Genomic DNA, 20,727 nt, shown 5'->3' with positions numbered 1-20,727 from the left:
AAAACTGTGTTGCTCATTTGTTACATTTAATTTTAAACGTTATTTTTGATTTAATTTAATCAATTTTTCACTTTTTGTATTACTTGTGTCGTCTGACTTTATTTGCCATAATTAAATAAGTATATAAATATATTTATAGTATGATATAATTATGAAGCTCCCATAATCCTATCTTCATTTTTAATTATAAACCTTACCGTTAATTTAAATAAACCGCAGTAATTCATTTAATTAAAGAAAATCTAATTATATATGGTTGGAATCATTGACTGCCCGACTTATCTGATGATTTTAATAAATTAAGACCAAAAATATTTAATTGCATGAGACTAAATCTTGTTTTTCACCTCAAATATAAATAATAATTGCCCAATTTAAATTTAAATTTATTTCTTTAAATATTATCGATGTATTCGATATTAAATAAAACGATTTATCAATGTTTACCGTATTTACATTTGATTTTTATATTTATCCAGCCATCAATTTATTTGATTTTAGTTATTATTTATTATTATTTTGCATTAAGATGAATATTCATTAGAAGCTTGCTTGTAAGGATAATATGTTAAAAATACTAAAAAATAATACTATAAGGTGTCAAATCGAAAACCAACCATGTGCAAATTTAGGTATTTTGACTCTGCTCCAGAAAGTTAAAGCCATTAGTTTTTTTTTGCTTTCAAAACATGATTCATATGCCATTTAGGAATAGTTAAATTCGGAATTGTTCTATAAAACTAACTTTGAACAAATCAACTATTAATAATTATCGCAAGACACATCGATTAGGGAAGACATCAACATTGTGATGAAATTGGTTTGCTAAATAGATATATCGATGTATATCGATATACCATTCCTAAGCAGCACATTTCATGTGGAATGAAATTGATATAAAATTTGTTTTTGGAAATAAACAAAGAAAGTCGAGTATAGCTTAGTTAACGACTGTGCAAGTATAGTGAAGTGTGGCAATTGTTTTCTGTTGTATTGTATATAATTGCTAGCTAATCATACATATATATATATATACTGGTCTCGAATGCTCCAGGTAAAATAATGTTAAGAATGAGAACGAGACGGAGTTCAACTAAAAATTACATGATGACATTTACTACGACATCCAATTTGACTATGACGTTGCCGTTGACGTTGCTCTTTGTGCGTTACATATCAAATATATAGAGAAATACGTGTACGATATATGCATTTCTCGATTAGTTGTTAAAGTTAGTGAATTATGAAATATAAGTTAATGCGGATTTTTTTTCTACACACATTTTTTGTGCAAGACTTGAGTCGAGGCGAGTCGTTCGCTCGGTCGATCATTCTCTCTCTTACCTTCTACGCTAGATTTTAGAAAGCAAATGCATTCGATTAATATGTGTACTACGATTTATATATTTAAATATGTTAGTTAATTATTATAATACATATGCTACTTATTTTAAATGGTTTATATTGTATTTTTTCCTTTTGCCTTGCAGGTTGGCTTTTTATTTACAACTTACGAGAATTGCTTCGCAGAAATTTTTTATACAATAAAACTAAACTTTTGCAGGTAAGACAGCCTGCCAACACTCGCAACATTCTCAAAATTCACAGTTTCCACAGAAGAAGAATCCGATGGTTGTGTAACGGATTCGACGCGGGTCAAAAATAGCCCAAAACGGGGAAAAGCAACCGTTTGACGTTTGACAAACGCTTAACCGTAAACTAGATCGGTCCTTTCGGAATGCAACCAGCTGCTTCAGCACTATCAACACAATTTTATATCGCTAAAAACATGCAGCCCCAAAATTTGGTATGTTGCCACTTTTTTCTTTGTATTTCGTTCTAGTTTCTATCAATAGTATTCGGTTTTTCGAATGTCAAAATATGTATTTAATTTCGAAAGTTTTGTTTAATTTCATTTTAATTAGATGTTTAAGCATAAAATACTTTAAAATATATCTTAGTTTTTAATCCCAATTAAATTTTATTTAAAATTTATTGTTTAAAATATTCACACACATTTAACAAACGAGAGGAGAGAAGCAAGTTTTGGATTCCAGTTTTATAATTTATTTGCTTGGCTAAATATTGACCTCAACTTATTATTGAGTTATTAGTTTATTAATTATAGATTTTCATTTTAGTTGCTGATTTTGTTGTTCGTTTTCGTATTCTATTTCGGCCAAAGTTCAAATTATGTGCTATACTTAATAGGCAAAAAAATAAATCTTCCCACTTTTTTGCAATCTGTATTATTTTTGCCTTCGAATAAAAAGAGCAAAAAATATGTTTCGCAAACGCCGCCAATGAAGCAGCAACAGTCGCTGCCACAACACAGCACTACACAGCCACAGTTTCAGATAAACAAGGCCCACAACGTTGTCTCCATACTAAAAACAGCAACGACATCAGTCACGCAACAACAGTCCTCAACAGTCACAGCAGCAACAAAGCTATGCAAATGTTGTAAATCGAGCGCCAGCTATTTCAGCTGCAACCCAACAGCAGCAACAATCGATTGTCATTTGCAGCGGTGGCAACATAATGACCGTCAGCAGTTGTCAATTGAATACGGGTGATTTGAGCTCTGCTGCCATCTATAATCTGACTGGACACAGACCACAATTGACGGCTGGCATCGACTCCAATTGTCGCTATTTGGCAGCGGAGTTGTCGTCGAAAGGTGTTGCAGTTTCGAATAATGGTACACAAGTAGGAGGCGGTGGTGGCGGTGCCGCAAGTGCCACAAATAGCAACAGTGCCAGCAGCAGCAGCATTAACGGTGCCAGCAACAATCAGAGCCTCATGACGCTAACATTGGGCTCGAGCAGTGGCCCCTATATGCACGAGAAGAGCTTGTTGGGGGGCGTTGGAGTTGGCGTTGGCGTCACTTGTATCGATAGTAGAAAATACGACTGTAAAAATAATAATCTGCTGTCAAACAGCAGCTTCCAAACAGCCCAAGAGGTAAAAATCAACAAACAACAAGAACAAAACTTTGGTCGCGAAAAAAAATTAAAAGTTTATAGAAATTTGTACGAATTTTATAAATCGATTGCTCGATTAATCGACTACGTTTGTTCCGCTATCTGAAATTGTCCGAATGTTCAGCTGCGGTCAAAATAATAGTGGACGCATATGTTTTGAAAAAATTTAAAAACAAAAAAATACTTAAAATATGGTTAAAAGTTATGAAAACTTCATTTAAACACAAGTAGTAAATACTGGTAAAAAATTAAACGTTAAAAGTTGGCATAGCTATCAAATTGATTAACAAAAAAACAAATTTATAATTTATATATATTTATTTTTAAATTATATAAATTTATGAAATGCTTTGAGAAGCTGCAGTATTATTATTTTGACCGCAAAAATAAAATCCAGAAAAACTTAAAAAATTATAAACTAAGCCTTAGATTTAAAATTGGTAAAGGTAATTTTCGCATAAGTCAAAGCTGTATGTAAGTTCAGTTAATATAGATTTGTGGATTTTTTCAGTATGTGTCATCGGGCAATAACAGTGCTGGCAACACCCGTTCAAATCAACAGAGTGGAATATTTCGGGGACCGCCGTCGACTGCGAATGCGCCACGTGGCACGGGCGCCGTAGGGACCTCGCCACCTGCACATGCCGGCAATGTATCCGAATGTGGTGCTGCAACAGTACTCACAATATGGCCAGCGACAGCCGACGTTCCAAACGCCACAAATACAATATGGACCTGCGCCCATTCCCTACTATCCGTATCAATATATCCCGTCGCTGCAGCAACAGCCTCCGCCGCCGCCACAGCATTCGCGTAGCGGTGTTGCCACAAACGCTAGTGTCAAAATCGGTGGCAACACGATGCCTGTCCCGAGGCCTGTCTGGTCCCGGGGCTACAACGTCCCAACTGCAGCTGTTCACGGGCAGTGTACAGACCGGCGCGAATACCGCGCTTGGCGTTAGCTCCACTGGTAGCGGGCAGGTCGGTGTACCGCCAATGGTTAATGTTGCAAGTGGTGGCAATGGCGAGTAGGCGTCGCCATCGGCACAGTTTGCAGATCATTCATCCCGAAACGAAAAAGAATATTCTCGGAGAGCTGGATAAGGTACGTTTATTGCTATTTATATATATATACATATATTGTTGATTGTTATCGATATTAAAGTCAATGGGTTTAACATGAGCACCTGCCGTAATGGCTTAATCTCACGGTGCCGAGCACTGGAATTAATTTAAGCGTCAATTACCGCCCCATTGGATCAAATATTCCGCAGGTACCAATTTGAAGTCATTTCTGTTTGGTCGTGAACTTCCACCTAGGTTTGGAGTGCCGCCTATCTAAAACAACTTCCGATCTATGGGTCACGGCACCCTGTTGTAACATACGCAACATCATGCCGAGTCTAAACCTCTACCCGCATTTGGGTGTCAAACCATAGCCACCACGATACTCCCCGAAGGGCCGCAACCAAAAACCAGGACGGAACTGAGTTCCGCGGGCTCCTGATTACCAGTGGTACCGGAAACAAGCCTCCGGTCAGGCCTCGTACCCGTAGGGTACTCCCAATTTAAACTCCAAACAGTTAGGGGTTGGTGGCCCCGGTGTTATCGATATATAGAGCAGGAGCAACAAGCAGGCGCTGTTGTTGGAACAACTGTAACTACGACAACAGCCGCCGTTGTCCAACCAAACCCAGATGTCCCAATCTGCATTTCCCAGCCAGATGCTGCTGGCATCTGCCTAACGAATAACATGCTAACTCAAGGCCCGGACTCAAGAGCCAGTGCCCAGTTCAAATTAGGTATATTAATTAACATCCAAAATGTATATTAATATACACTGTAATATATTTTATTACTTGTCACAAGTTGTATCGAGATCAAATTCCCGCTCACCGGCCAGATATTATAATGGGTCAGACCCCAGTGGTCTCAGCGATGTCGGATGCCCCATCTGTAGAAATATTGCCGACGCCCCAAAAGACCAAGAGTAAAAAGTAAGTGATTCTAACAGAATCAATATTTAATTTGTATTGTTATATTATATATTTTTCCTTCCCTTCTTTCTTAGAATCCCTATAGTCTCTCCAAAAGATATCTCTGATTCATCTACAGCTTTTTCATCTGGTAAGTACTGTAAGAAATATTATTGGGTTGAATATTTTTAATTTAGTTTGTCAGCAATCTCAAAAAATAAATAAAACTCGTTATTCTGCAAAAAAAAGAGATATAGGTTTTAGTTCAGCACATTATTATTATATAGTATAAAATATAGTTACTATATTTGCACATACATTTTTGATGTAGAATATAGGCAAAAGCTTTATAACAACATTCTATATATATTCTAAGATTGCTTTTGATTTTATGCGGAGTGCCAAATAGGCGAACATTGAAAAAAAAAGCAGAGAATGTTGTTCCTCGAGGAACTCAAAGCATTTCTAATATTTACAGATTTAAAATAAGTTTATTTGTACTTGTTTTGATTTATTTTTTATAAGTTAAACACATTAAAAAAGCAGTGACTTGTAGCTCGCATACTGCACTCATATCGGTAACGTTATACGGAGCACCCAAAAGCGAAAACGGAATATGAAAAAAAAGGAAAGTTTTGCCCGAAATTTCTATCAGAAATATTCATTTTATAGAAGACTTTTATGTCAATTCCACGCAGCTGCTGCGTTCTTGTTTTCTTCTACAAATCTATTCGATTAAAACAGTGTGTGTGCGCGTGTGCGTGTGCATATTTTGCGCTTAAGCTTGTCCGCTTATCTATGAATGTGTATGTGAATGTACGATGTTCATCTATATGTAGGTGTGCTGACCATAAGACGGACACACACATACATATGTATTTGTCGAATTGCTTGGCTCTTGCGTTTGCTTCCCAGATGTATGTTTTTAAATCGATCCAACGCAAACACGTGCTTTCTACACTGTCTTCTGTGTCTGTACATGGACATATTAAGCATGTGTGCGTGCGTCACAGAGAGAGAGAGAGAGCGAGAAATTGGGAGTGCGTGTGTGTGCAAACATTTTCACTTTTGCTTGTAGCACTGCTGTGACTAGTGACTTGTTGTTTGACGCTGCTTTTTGGCTGGCCGTTATTGCTTGTCCGTATTTCTGTTTGCCTCGTTTGTGCAGCAATTTCAGTTGCGAACACTGCGCGCTGTTCTATTGAGGCTCGATGCTCAAACGTCGCTAGCCTCTCGATGCGATCATTTTTTTGGTTGTTGTGTTAGCGTTAGTGCGATGTTTTGTGCGATTCGATATCGTAGTTCAGTGTATGTGTGTGTGTGTCTATGCCTATGTGTCTATCTATAGCGCTAGGCAACAAAGCGATAATTGCTTGGACGGACACACACACACAGACAAGTTTTGATGAGATAAAAATTGAATAGAGTCAAATAAATATATATGCCCACGTGCATTTTGAAATATTTCGAAAAGAAAAAAATACATGTGCAAAGTTAAAGCAAATAAGTTAATTAATTTCTTATATATATGTTTTTATATGTGTATATATATATTTTTGTACAAATATGTATATATATATATTTTTGTACAAATATGTATATATATATATTTTTGTACAAATATGTATATATATATATTTTTGTACAAATATTTTCAAATAATGAAAAGAATTTGGCATTTAATAAAATATATATATATTTTGGACTGTTAAATAATGTACATAATTACAAGGCGATAAGGATAGTTCTGTATAACGCTTTCAAGGTGTTTCTAAAAATAAAAAACAAATCAAAAATTCAAATTCAATGCAATACAAAAGCGATAACGACTGAGCAACTAATATCGATATGGACTAACTGTTATAAATAGTTTACAATTTTAAAAGTACATCTAGACGTTCGTATACCTTTTATAGGTAGCTATAATATGTTTATAACTAATCTAGATTTTCTATTAAATGTAGTCAAATTGGATGATGCAGAAGCAGCGAAAACAAACGTTAAAGCGACTGTCGAGATTAATCAACAGATACAAACGGACTCTGTGCTACAGCAAAAGAATCAGTTAAACTTGGCACATCCACAAGCGATACAGCTACAGTCACAGATACACATAGATCAGCAACATTCTCAGTACCTGGCGCATGTGGCAACTCCAACGTCTGAATTTGAGCACGCTGTGGATGACGCTTCTGTGTCATCGTCGCAGAGCGAACTATTCACAAATTGTCCACTGCCTAATATCGAGGCTAAGCCAGAGACAACCGTAGATATTGCAAGGGTGGCAACAGCAGCCCAAACCCAAGCCAATATAGAAGTCTCATCTGAAGGCGAATCGACTGTCATGCAAATAGTGGATCAAAGCAGCAAAATTTAGGCATCAGAGTCACCTGCTGCTGTTGCACTTACACCAACAGCACATAGCACACACGAGAGCACCCCAGATGAGACTGATCAAGCCGGGAATACACAATTCAATGAAGCGCCTATAAGGGCCAATGATAATGTTGATATCGGAGTAGACACATCCAAGAACAGTAAACAACTACAAATAACACAATGGAACAGAACAGGAAAAAGAACAAGGGCTGGAGCTGGAGCTGGAGCTTAAGGAATCAGTGGGAGATGGAAAGGAGCCTAGATCAAAGACAGTTGAACAATAAACTGCCGCCTCACCACCAACTGCTGCCATAGAAACGGATCCGATCTCATCGCTGATCAATTACAACGAAGCAAAAGCATCCCGCGTGCAGCCCGAGGTGAAGAACGTGGCGATCTTGCCACATCCGAATCTGATGCCAACATTTATGCGCAACATCAACAACAATAACAATAAGCGTGTCCAGTCGATGGTGGGCATGATTGATAGTAATCGCAACAGTGATGCGTCCAGCAATTTCGTGGGCAAACAGGTGTCCATGTCCGGGGTGCAGGGCAGCGGCCGTAGCAGCATGAAGGGCATGATCCATTTGAATCTATCGCTAATTTAATTTAATCCATTTTTAGTTAAATTATATAAAGTAAATATAAAACTGTGTTGCTCATTTTTACATTTAATTTTAAATTGATTTAATTTAATCAATTTTGCACTTTTTGTATTACTTGTGTCATCTGACTTTATTTGTCATAATTAAATATGTAAATAAATATATTTATAGTATGATATAATTATGAAGCTCCCATAATCCTACCTTCATTTTTAATTATAAACCTTACCGTTAATTTAAATAAACCTCTAATTCATTTAATTAAAGAAAATCTAATTATATATGGTTGGAATCATTGACTGCCCGACTTATCTGATCAATTTAATAAATTAAGATCAAAAATATTTAATTGCATGAGACTAAATCTTGTTTTTCACCTCAAATATAAATAACAATTGCCCAATTTAAATTTAAATTTATTTCTTTAAATATTATCGATGTATTCGATATTAATTAAAACGTTTTATCAATTTTTACCGTATTTACATTCGATTTTTATATCTATCCAGCCATCAATTTATTTGAAGTTTATCTGTTGATTTTAGTTATTATTTATTATTATTTTGCATTAACAGGAATATTCATTAGAAGCTTGCTTGTAAGGATAATATGCTAAAAATACTAAAAAATAATACTATAAGGTGTCAAATCGAAAACCAACCATGTGCAAATTTAGGTATTTTGACTCTGCTCCAGAAAGTTAAAGCCATTAGTTTTTTTTTTGCTTTCAAAACATGATTCATATGCCATTTAGTAATAGTTAACTTCGGAATTGTTCTATAAAACTAACTTTGAACAAATCAACTATTAATAATTATCGCAAGACACATCGATTAGGGAAGACATCAACATTGTGATGAAATTGGTTTGCTAAATAGATATATCGATGTATATCGATATACAATGTTACCATTCCTAAGCAGCACATTGCATGTGGAATGAAATTGATATAAAATTTGTTTTTGGAAATAAACATAAAGAAAGTCGAGTATAGCTTAGTTAACGACTGTGCAAGTATAGTGAAGTGCGGCAATTGTTTTCTGTTGTATTGTATATAATTGCTAGCTAATATATACATATATATATATATATATACTGGTCTCGAATGCTCCAGGTAAAATAATGTTGAGAATGAGAACGAGACGGAGTTCAACTAAAAATTACATGATGACATTTACTACGACAATGCAATTTGACTATGACGTTGCCGTTGACGTTGCTCTTTGTGCGTTACATATCAAATATATAGAGAAATACATGTATGATATATGCATTTCTCGATTAGTTGTTAAAGTTAGTGAATGTTGAAATATAAGTTAATGCGGATTTTTTTTGTGCACACATTTTCTTTGTGCAAGACTTGAGTCGAGGCGAGTCGTTCGCTCGGTCGGTCATTCTCTCTCTTACCTTCTACGCTAGATTCTCTCATTTGCTCTCGCTCGCTCGCTCGCAAATACGACGTCAACGTCGCAACGTCGGCAAATGGTTGAAGAAAGCATGATTATAAAAAAAGAGCTCTACTTAAATAAATTGAGGCTTGCACCTGTTTAATAACTCCCCAAATGCAGTAATAAAGTGAACAAAAAAATACAAATAAATAGGCAAAAGAAAAATTTAATAATAATATATATATATAAGTTATATACATACATATTATGTGCATGCAATCATAAATTAGATTTTAGAAAGCAAATGCATTCGATTAATATGTGTACTACGATTTATATATTTAAATATGTTAGTTAATTATTATAATACATATGCTACTTATTTTAAATGGTTTATATTGTATTTTTTCCTTTTGCCTTGCAGGTTGGCTTTTTATTTACAACTTACGAGAATTGCTTCGCAGAAATTTTTTATACAATAAAACTAAACTTTTGCAGGTAAGACAGCCTGCCAACACTCGCAACATTCTCAAAATTCACAGTTTCCACAGAAGAAGAATCCGATGGTTGTGTGACGGATTCGACGCGGGTCAAAAATAGCCCAAAACGGGGAAAAGCAACCGTTTGACGTTTGACAAACGCTTAACCGTAAACTAGATCGGTCCTTTCGTAATGCAACCAGCTGCTTCAGCACTATCAACACAATCTGATATCGCTAAAAACATGCAGCCCCAAAATTTGGTATGTTGCCACTTTTTTCTTTGTATTTCGTTCTAGTTTCTATCAATAGTATTCGGTTTTTCGAATGTCAAAATATGTATTTAATTTCGAAAGTTTTGTTTAATTTCATTTTAATTAGATGTTTAAGCATAAAAATACTTTAAAATATATCTTAGTTTTTAATCCCAATTAAATTTTATTTAAAATTTATTGTTTAAAATATTCACACACATTTAACAAACGAGAGGAGAGAAGCAAGTTTTGGATTCCAGTTTTATAATTTGTTTGCTTGGCTAAATATTGACCTCAACTTACTTATTATTGAGTTATTAGTTTATTAATTATAGATTTTCATTTTAGTTGCTGATTTCGTTGTTCGTTTTCGTATTCTATTTCGGCCAAAGTTCAAATTTTGTGCTATACTTAATAGGCAAAAAAAAATCTTCCAACTTCTTTGCAATCTGTTTGTAGATTTTGCCTTCGAATAAAAAGAGCAAAAAATATGTTTCGCAAACGCCGCCAACGAAGCAGCAACAGCCGCTGCCACAACACAGCACTACACAGCCACAGTTTCAGATAAACAAGGCCTACAACGTTGTTTCCATACTAAAAACAGCAACGACATCAGTCACGCAACAACAGTCCTCAACACACATGCAGCAGCCACATCATCTGCAACAGCAGCAACAGTCGCAGCAGCAACAAAGCTATGCAAATGTTGTAAATCGAGCGCCAGCTATTTCAGCTGCAACCCAACAGCAGCAACAATCGACTGTCATTTGCAGCGGTGGCAACATAATGACCGTCAGCAGTTGTCAATTGAATACGGGTGATTTGAGCTCTGCTGCCATCTATAATCTGACTGGACACAGACCACAATTGACGGCTGGCATCGACTCCAATTGTCGCTATTTGGCAGCGGAGTTGTCGTCGAAAGGTGTTGCAGTTTCGAATAATGGTACACAAGTAGGAGGCGGTGGTGGCGGTGCCGCAAGTGCCACAAATAGCAACAGTGCCAGCAGCAGCAGCATTAACGGTGCCAGCAACAATCAGAGCCTCATGACGCTAACATTGGGCTCGAGCAGTGGCCCCTATATGCACGAGAAGAGCTTGTTGGGGGGCGTTGGAGTTGGCGTTGGCGTCACTTGTATCGATAGTAGAAAATACGACTGTAAAAATAATAATCTGCTGTCAAACAGCAGCTTCCAAACAGCCCAAGAGGTAAAAATCAACAAACAACAAGAACAAAACTTTGGTCGCGAAAAAAAATTAAAAGTTTATAGAAATTTGTACGAATTTTATAAATCGATTGCTCGATTAATCGACTACGTTTGTTCCGCTATCTGAAATTGTCCGAATGTTCAGCTGCGGTCAAAATAATAGTGGACGCATATGTTTTGAAAAAATTTAAAAACAAAAAAATACTTAAAATATGGTTAAAAGTTATGAAAACTTCATTTAAACACAAGTAGTAAATACTGGTAAAAAATTAAACGTTAAAAGTTGGCATAGCTATCAAATTGATTAACAAAAAAACAAATTTATAATTTATATATATTTATTTTTAAATTATATAAATTTATGAAATGCTTTGAGAAGCTGCGGTATTATTATTTTGACCGCAAAAATAAAATCCAGAGAAACTTAAAAAATTATAAACTAAGCCTTAGATTTAAAATTGGTAAAGGTAATTTTCGCATAAGTCAAAGCTATTTGTAAGTTCAGTTAATATAGATTTGTGGATTTTTTTCAGTATGTGTCATCGGGCAATAACAGTGCTGGCAACACCCGTTCAAATCAACAGAGTGGAATATTTCGGGGACCGCCGCCGACTGCGAATGCGCCACGTGGCACGGGCGCCGGGGGACCTCGCCACCTGCACATGCCGGCAATGTATCCGAATGTGGTGCTGCAACAGTACTCACAATATGGCCAGCGACAGCCGACGTTCCAAACGCCACACATACAATATGGACCTGCGCCCATTCCCTACTATCCGTATCAATATCTGCCGTCGCTGCAGCAACAGCCTCCGCCGCCGCCACAGCATTCGCGCAGCGGTGTTGCCACAAACGCTAGTGTCAACATCGGTGGCAACACGATGCCTGTGCAGACCGGCCCAAATGGACAGCTGGCTGGTCCCGGGGCTACAACGTCCCAACTGCAGCTGCTCACGGGCAGTGTTCAGACCGGCGCGAATACCGTAATTGGCGTTGGCGCCACTGGTAGCGGGCAGGTCGGTGTACCACCAATGGTTAGTGTTATGCCACCGAATGTGGCACAACAGCCGGTACAAGTGGTGGCACCGGCGAGTAGGCGTCGCCATCAACACCGTTTGCAGATCATTCATCCCGAAACGAAAAAGAATATTCTCGATGAGCTGGATAAGGTACGTTTATTGCTATTTGTATCTATATATATATATGTATATATATATATTATTATTAGTATATATATTGTTGATTGTTGTTGATATATAGAGCAATTCGAATGTGGACAATGAGTACCAGGAGCAACAAGGAGGCGCTGTTGTTGGAACAACAGTAACTACGACAACAGCCGCCGTTGTCCAACCAAACCCAGATGTCCCAATCTGCATTTCCCAGCCAGATGCTGCTAGCATCTGTCTAGCGAATAACATGCTAATTCAAGGCCCGGACTCAAGGGCCAATGCCCAGTTCAAATTAGGTATATTAATTAACATCCAAAATGTATATTAATATACACTCTAATAAATTTTATTACTTCTCACAATTTGTATTTAGATCAAATTCCCGCTCACCGGCCAGATATTATAATGGGTCAGACCCCAGTGGTCTCAGCGATGTCGGATGCCCCATCTGTAGAAATATTGCCGACGCCCCAGAAGACCAAGAGTAAAAAGTAAGTGATTCTAACAGAATCAATATTTAATTTGTATTGTTATATTATATATTTTTCCTTCCCTTCTTTCTTAGAATCCCTATAGTCTCTCCAAAAGATATCTCTGATTCATCTACAGCTTTTTCATCTGGTAAGTACTGTAAGAAATATTATTGGGTTGAATATTTTTAATTTAGTTTGTCAGCAATCTCAAAAAATAAATAAAACTCGTTATTCTGCAAAAAAAAGAGATATAGGTTTTAGTTCAGCACATTATTATTATATAGTATAAAATATAGTTACTATATTTGCACATACATTTTTGATGTAGAATATAGGCAAAAGCTTTATAACAACATTCTTTATATATTCTAAGATTGCTTTTGATTTTATGCGGAGTGCCAAATAGGCGAACATTGAAAAAAAAAGCAGAGAATGTTGTTCCTCGAGGAACTCAAAGCATTTCTAATATTTACAGATTTAAAATAAGTTTATTTGTACTTGTTTTGATTTATTTTTTATAAGTTAAACACATTAAAAAAGCAGTGACTTGTAGCTCGCATACTGCACTCATATCGGTAACGTTATACGGAGCACCCAAAAGCGAAAACGGAATATGAAAAAAAAGGAAAGTTTTGCCCGAAATTTCTATCAGAAATATGCATTTTATAGAAGACTTTTATGTCCAAATTCCAGGCAGCTGCTGCGTTCTTGTTTTCTTCTACAAATCTATTCGATTAAAACAGTGTGTGTGCGCGTGTGCGTGTGCATATTGCGCTTAAGCTTGACCGCTTATCTATGAATGTGTATGTGAATGTACGATGTTCATCTATATGTAGGTGTGCTGACCATAAGACGGACACACACATGCATATGTATTTGGCGAACTCGATCGATGTGCGTGTATGTGCGTGCGTGTTAGATTATAGACGAACCGCTCATTCACTCTCTCTCTATCTCTCACTTGTCTTGTTGGCTCTCTTATAAGTTGTGAATGATCACATCACATTGCTTGGCTCTTGCGTTTGCCAGATGTATGTTTTTAAATCGATCCAACGCAAACACGTGCTTTCTACACTGTCTTCTGTGTCTGTACATGGATATATTAAGCATGTGTGCGTGCGTCACAGAGAGAGAGAGAGAGAGAGAGAGAGCGAGAAATTGGGAGTGCGTGTGTGTGCAAACATTTTCACTTTTGCTTGTAGCACTGCTGTGACTAGTGACTTGTTGTTTGACGCTGCTTTTTGGCTGGCCGTTATTGCTTGTCCGTATTTCTGTTTGCCTCGTTTGTGCAGCAATTTCAGTTGCGAACACTGCGCGCTGTTCTATCGATGCTCGATGCTCAAACGTCGCTAGCCTCTCGATGCGATCATTTTTTTGGTTGTTGTGTTAGTGTTAGTGCGATGTTTTGTGCGATTCGATATCGTAGTTCAGTGTATGTGTGTGTGTGTCTATGCCTATGTGTCTATCTATAGCGCTAGGCAACAAAGCGATAATTGCTTGGACGGACACACACACACAGACAAGTTTTGATGAGATAAAAATTGAATAGAGTCAAATAAATATTATATATGCCCACGTGCATTTTGAAATATTTCGAAAAAAAAAAATACATGTGCAAAGTTATGATACCACTTGTGGGTTAATAACTACTCGACAATAATCAGTATCAAAAATTAAATACAAATAAGTTAATTAATTTCTTATATATATGTTTTTATATGTGTATAAATATATTTTTGTACAAATATGTATATATATATACTTTTGTATAAATATGTATATATATATATTTTTGTACAAATATTTTCAAATAATGCAAAGAATTTGGCATTTAATAAAATATCTATATTTTGGACTATTAAATAATGTGCATAATTACAAGGCGATAAGGATAGTTCTGTATAACGCTTTCAAGGTGTTTCTAAAAATAAAAAACAAATCAAAAGATTCAAATTCAATGCAATACAAAAGCGATAACGACTGAGCAACTAATATCGATATGGACTAACTGTTATAAATAGTTTACAATTTTAAAAGTACATCTAGACGTTCGTATACCTTTTATAGGTAGCTATAATATGTTTATAACTAATCTAGATTTTCTATTAAATGTAGTCAAATTGGATGATGCAGAAGCAGCGAAAGCAAACGTTAAAGCGACTGTCGAGATTAATCAACAGATACAAACGGACTCTGTGCTACAGCAAAAGAATCAGTTAAACTTGGCACATCCACAAGCGATACAGCAACAGTCACAGATACACATACAGCAGCAACATTCTCAGTACATGGCGCATGTGGCAACTCCAACGCCTGAATTTGAGCACGCTGTGGATGACGCTTCTGTGTCATCGTCGCAGAGCGAACTATTCACAAATTGTCCACTACAAAATATCGAGGCTGAGCCAGAGACAACCGTAGATATTGCAAAGATTGCAACAGCAGCCCAAACCCAAACCAATGTAGAAGTCTCATCTGAAGGCGAATCGACTGCTATGCAAATAGTGGATCAAAGCAGCGAAATTGAGGCAGCAGAGTCGCCTGCGGCTGTTGCACTTACACCAACAGCACATAGCACACACGAGAGCACCCCAGATGAGACTGATCGAGCCGGGAATACACAATTCAATGAAGCGCCTATAAAGGCCAATGATAATGTTGATATCGGAGTTGACACCTCCATGCACAGTAAACAACTGGCTACAAATAACACAATGGATGGAACAGAACAGGAAGTAAAACAAGAACAAGAACAAGAACAAGACCTGGAGCTGGAGCTGGAGCTGGAGCTTAAGGAATCAGTGGGAGATGGAAAGGAGCCTAGATCAAAGACAGTTGAACAACAAACTGCCACCTCACCACCAACTGCTGCCATAGAAACAGATCCGATCTCATCGCTAATCAATTACAACGATGGTCAATGGTCTCCGAGTAATCCGAGTGGCAAGAAGCAATATGATCGCCAGCAATTGTTGCAGTTGCGCGAGGCAAAAGCATCCCGCGTGCAGCCCGAGGTGAAGAACGTGGCGATCTTGCCACATCCGAATCTGATGCCAACATTTATGCGCAACATCAACAACAATAACAATAAGCGTGTCCAGTCGATGGTGGGCATGATTGGTAGTAATCGCAACAGTGATGCGTCCAGCAATTTCGTGGGCAAACAGGTGTCCATGTCCGGGGTGCAGGGCGGCGGCCGTAGCAGCATGAAGGGCATGATCCATGTGAATCTATCGCTGAACCAGGACGTCAAACTCAACGAGACGGAGAATGCGTGGCGGCCACGACTGACCAACAAAGCGGAAACGGATGCCAGCTCCGATGGCAAGTCCGTTCACGAGAAAGATGAACTTGTGCGTCGCGTGCGTGGAATTCTAAATAAACTAACGCCAGAGAGATTTGATACACTCGTCGAGGAGATAGTCAAACTGAAGATTGATACGCCAGATAAGATGGACGAAGTGATTGTGCTTGTCTTCGAGAAAGCGATCGATGAGCCAAATTTCTCCGTTTCCTATGCGCGACTGTGCCATCGTCTGATTAGCGAGGTGAAGGCACGCGATGAACGCATGGAGAGTGGCACCAAATCCAATCTGCAACACTTCCGCAATGCACTTCTCGACAAAACGGAGAAGGAGTTTACCCAGAATGTGTCCCAGGGTGCTGCGAAGGAGAAGAAATTGCAGCCCATTGTGGAGAAGATCAAAAAGTGTACAGATCCAAATGAAAAAGCTGAGATCGAAGCTCTCCTTGAGGAGGAGGAGCGCAAGATACGGCGTCGCTCTGGCGGCACAGTGCGATTCATTGGCGAACTCTTTAAAATCTCCATGTTAACTGGTAAAATCATTTACTCTTGCATCGATACACTGCTAAATCCGCATTCGGAGGACATGCTCGAATGCCTGTGCAAGCTGCTCACAACGGTGGGTGCAAAGTTCGAGCAAACACCAGTGATAACCAGGGAGCCGAGTCGCTGCTACTCACTGGATAAGCCCATAACCCGCATGCAGGCGATTGCCTCGCGAACTGACAAGGATGGTGCTAAAGTCAGTTCCCGTGTCCGATTCATGCTGCAGGATGTCATCGATTTGCGCAAGAACAAGTGGCAATCGGCGCGCAATGAGGCGCCCAAAACGATGGGCCAGATCGAGAAGGAGGCCAAAAATGAGCAGCTGTCCGCGCAATACATGAACTACAGCGGCTCCCTGTCCACATCCAGTTCGAATGGACCCCAGTCGGGTGCCGGCAAGCGGGATGAACGCACTGGCGGCGCTCGCTATAGCGATTCTCGTTCCGCCGGATACGGTGGCAGTCACAGTCAGCGCGGCGATGGTAGCAACAATGTGCGCCACCAGCAACCGAACAGCGGCGGTAGTGGCAACAGTGGCAACAGTGGCGGCGGCACCAATGCCAACTCCAATGGCAACAATGACGATAACACGTGGCACGTCCAGACCAGCAAAGGCGGCCGCTCCCAGGCGGTGGATACCAATAAACTGGAGGGTTTGGTAAGCTATCCCTCATCTTTAAACTGTATCTTTTCATTTATTTTTGTATTCTTATTCATAGTCATTACAGCTCAATCAAAATTTGGATACGAAAAAGATGGGCGGACTTAATCAATTTATTTGGAATCACACTACAAATAGACAATCCTCGACGCCAACGACAACACCTTCTAATTCATTTGCCGTGCTCTCATCGTTAAACGATAAGAACAGCATTGATCGAGATCGGGATCGTGATCGCGACCGTAGTGGGCCCCGCAACAAGAGCTCATTTAACAAGGGTTCCATGGAGCGTGATCGTTATGGAGATCGAGGTGAGTAAATGCGATATTTATATATGGGGATAAACCTGATATCATAACTTAATAAAATAGGCATACATTCGCGAACGGGATCGTCGCAAGGATCGCGCGAGAACTCCTCGTCGCGCGTTGGTCAAAATCAACAGGGTCGCGGCATGATGAACGCTTCATTACAAAAATCTGCTAGTCACTCAAAATACACCCAACAGGCGCAGCCAAGCCGACTTTCCAACAAGGTATTTATCTAAAATATATATATATATTATTTATATATATAAGAATTAGTGTTCTTAATAGTCTAATTCCTTACAGGCTATGGGTTCTTCCATGAACAGCTCGACCGCTGGTGTTGGCGGCATTTACCGAGGCGGCGATCAGCAGCAGCAGCAGCCACCTTCCAGCTCTGCTACACCGCCTGCGAAAAGCTTAGCGCCACAGACGATGTACATCAAGCCCCAAGATAATGATATTAAGCTGTTTAAGACAGTCGTCACGGATATCATTGATCAGGAGTCGGCCTCGAAATCTGTCACTCCAACGGTTGTCGAATGCATCAAGCGAATACCAGAGCCACAGCGTTGCGGCTTCATGTACTATATATTAACTGATTATTTGCATTTATCGAAGGTGGGCAAACAGTACAGGAGATACCTGGCCATCACAATTGCCCACCTCATACAGCAGAACTACATGTCTGTGGACCATTTTAAGCTGGCGTACAGGGAGTTTAGCGTGTTTGCCCACGATTTACTTGTTGATGTTCCTGAAATGTGGCTTTATATTTTCCAATTTGCTGGTAAATATATTCTATATTTGTTATTTATGCGATATACTCCTATGCGATATACTAAAAACGTATATAAATTATTTTGTTTAGGTCCATTAATAGTCAAGAAAGTGTTGACTGTGTCAGATCTGTGGAACAACAATTTAAGAGACCACCACATGGGTAAACAGTTCCTTAAAGCCTACTTGACATATTGTACGAGGGAAGTGGGACCGAACTTCACCCGCAGCATGTGGAAGAAATTTAACATGCACTGGTCCGATTTTATGCCCGAAAGCGAAGCTATCGCCTTTATTGAATCGAATGTAAGTTCTCACTGTGTTTTTAATATTTTCTATATTATCATCGAAATATATATCTATATATATTATGCAGAGATTAGAGTATGTGGAGAATGAGTCGAAGGCGCCAGTGATTGAAGACCGCGAGTCACCTGAAAAGCATGTAAAAAATGTGATAGATCATATTGAGCACCTGCTGAAGGAAGGAGCAACTGCAGATTGCATAATTGATTATTGCAATGTAAGGATATTTCAAATACCTTACTTTGATTTAAAAGTCTAAGTATTTAATAATATAATTTGCAGGGCAACATTGTCTTGCCCGATAAGCTATTTATCAGAGGCCTGACAACGATTTTAAGCAACTTCGCAATTGTCTACAAGGATAATGATATAAGCTATAAGCTGGAGCCCGAAGTTTTTCAGAAGATTTGCATACCAGTTTTTCAGCGCTACATTGATTCCAATGAAGACCTTCAGCTCGAGTGTTTGTATGGAGTACAACTACTTGTTCACGGCTACGAACATCCGAGAGGTTTGTCATTACTCAGCAATTAATAATAAATACTATAATAATGAATTATACTTACTCTAGGGTTGTTGAATGAACTCTTCGGTGAGCTTTACGATGGCTTTGTAATACACAAGGAGTCACTCTACAAATGGCGCGATTCAAAGGATCAGTCAGCTGGCAAAGGTACAGTTCTGTTTTAATTTAAATTTGTTGTTTATTTAAATTATGCAATTATCCCTTTTTATTCTATATAGGTGTGGCTGTGAAGAGTCTTAATACCTTCTTTAACTCATTAAATGATGATGTCAATTAAATCGTCATTATACTTGTAGAGCTGACAGAAATAGTGAGTTAGGGCAAAAGAAAACAACACAACTAATTAAAAACAAAAGAAAACAAAACAATTGCACTTTGAAGCAGAACATAATATACTTTCATATATAATAAGAAAGAAATGTGAAGATCGGGTGTTAGAACCAGAGAAAATATATTCTACTACAATATATGTATGCATATAAGCTACTTTGCGCGATCTTACACTACGATATATATGCAATAATAAGTTAGTATATAAACAACTGTGTATGCATGTATGTACTATGAAATAAAGCAAACCTGAAGGAAATTTCTAGTTGTAATTGGTTGCTGTCAATGCTTATATTATTGAGAAGATCGCCTTAAAGTTGATTCGGGTGGCAGCGCAGCTATGAAGCTATTAGTTTCTCATCAAAAGAAAGGAGAATGGAAAATGGAAAATGGAAAATGGCATAAAAGAAGACACATCAAATATGATTGTAGGCAAAATTTAATTGTGGAGAAAGCAAAAGAAACACGATTCAAAAATAAGAAATTCAATCCAACCCCAAACCATAAGTAATCTTATAAAATTTTTGACTTAATTGCCTAATCGTTTATATTTGTATCTCTAAGAGATTATCAATATATTTGTAATTTAAAGAGGAAATGATACAACCCGTTTTAAATATAATGTTTTTAAAAGTGAGCAAAAAAACCATAGCTGTTGTTGCATTTGTGTTTTATTTTGACTAAACTTTACCTTACGGAATATGTAGCTAAACATCATCGAGGTCATATAAAATATATCACTGTAATTACTAAAACTGACTAAAAACCTGCTGCATATTTTTTCTGTGACCGTGGGTCTTATTCTGCTTCGCGTCTTGGAAGTAGCGACCCGAAGACAACGCGTCGAAAACTTTACGGGACTCGAGCAGCGAGCGTTCGCTGTCATTGTCTGAAATTAAATACGCAGATAAAAAATGGCACTAATCGTGGTCTAGGTTAAAAATGCTTTATTTGCAGCTATTTAATTATCATAAATTGATTTTTAATAATATTATAACAGGTATATAACAAATATGTAATTTCAAGGTGGGTTGAATTTTCGATTTTTC

General features: G+C 37.9%; 2 protein-coding genes and 1 non-coding gene across 9 annotated transcripts; all 3 read left to right on the top strand.

Annotated features, from left to right (window-relative positions):
- Nucleotides 1–874: 874 nt before the first annotated feature.
- Nucleotides 875–3,559, top strand: LOC6570304. 6 transcript variants are annotated; one of them, XR_006246860.1, is made up of 4 exons: nucleotides 971–1,054; nucleotides 1,491–1,564; nucleotides 1,618–1,807; nucleotides 3,496–3,559. It is a non-coding gene; the product is annotated as an uncharacterized LOC6570304 (transcript). The 6 variants fall into 6 exon arrangements; XR_004365515.1 differs by lacking the exon at nucleotides 1,491–1,564 and having other exon boundaries at nucleotides 875–1,054; XR_006246859.1 differs by having other exon boundaries at nucleotides 958–1,054; nucleotides 1,491–1,807.
- Nucleotides 3,560–4,021: 462 nt separating this feature from the next.
- LOC122322358 lies at nucleotides 4,022–8,120 on the top strand. 2 transcript variants are annotated; one of them, XM_043215829.1, is made up of 5 exons: nucleotides 4,022–4,089; nucleotides 4,150–4,786; nucleotides 4,854–4,981; nucleotides 5,056–5,111; nucleotides 6,925–8,120. In XM_043215829.1, the coding sequence occupies exons 3-5, from the start codon at nucleotides 4,896–4,898 to the stop codon at nucleotides 7,335–7,337; spliced, it is 555 nt and encodes a 184-aa protein (XP_043071764.1). In that variant the 5' UTR covers nucleotides 4,022–4,089; nucleotides 4,150–4,786; nucleotides 4,854–4,895; the 3' UTR covers nucleotides 7,338–8,120. The 2 variants fall into 2 exon arrangements, with proteins under 2 accessions (XP_043071764.1, XP_032597854.1); XM_032741963.2 differs by having other exon boundaries at nucleotides 4,864–4,981; nucleotides 6,925–7,337.
- A 730-nt stretch (nucleotides 8,121–8,850) lies between these two features.
- Nucleotides 8,851–19,937, top strand: LOC6570305 (eukaryotic translation initiation factor 4 gamma 3). Its single transcript, XM_032741961.2, has 16 exons — nucleotides 8,851–9,061; nucleotides 9,760–9,833; nucleotides 9,887–10,076; nucleotides 11,809–12,444; nucleotides 12,536–12,743; nucleotides 12,821–12,938; nucleotides 13,013–13,068; nucleotides 15,036–17,428; nucleotides 17,490–17,742; nucleotides 17,803–17,966; nucleotides 18,043–18,526; nucleotides 18,608–18,822; nucleotides 18,893–19,039; nucleotides 19,105–19,333; nucleotides 19,394–19,495; nucleotides 19,567–19,937. Exons 3-16 carry the CDS (start codon nucleotides 10,008–10,010, stop codon nucleotides 19,623–19,625), a joined length of 5,133 nt encoding a protein of 1,710 aa, XP_032597852.1. The 5' UTR covers nucleotides 8,851–9,061; nucleotides 9,760–9,833; nucleotides 9,887–10,007; the 3' UTR covers nucleotides 19,626–19,937.
- Nucleotides 19,938–20,727: the final 790 nt, after the last annotated feature.

Source organism: Drosophila grimshawi, unplaced genomic scaffold (assembly GCF_018153295.1).
Source record: "Drosophila grimshawi isolate 15287-2541.00 unplaced genomic scaffold, ASM1815329v1 contig_80, whole genome shotgun sequence".
NCBI classification, from domain to species: domain Eukaryota; kingdom Metazoa; phylum Arthropoda; class Insecta; order Diptera; family Drosophilidae; genus Drosophila; species Drosophila grimshawi.
This window is presented reverse-complemented; position numbering and strand designations above follow the sequence as displayed.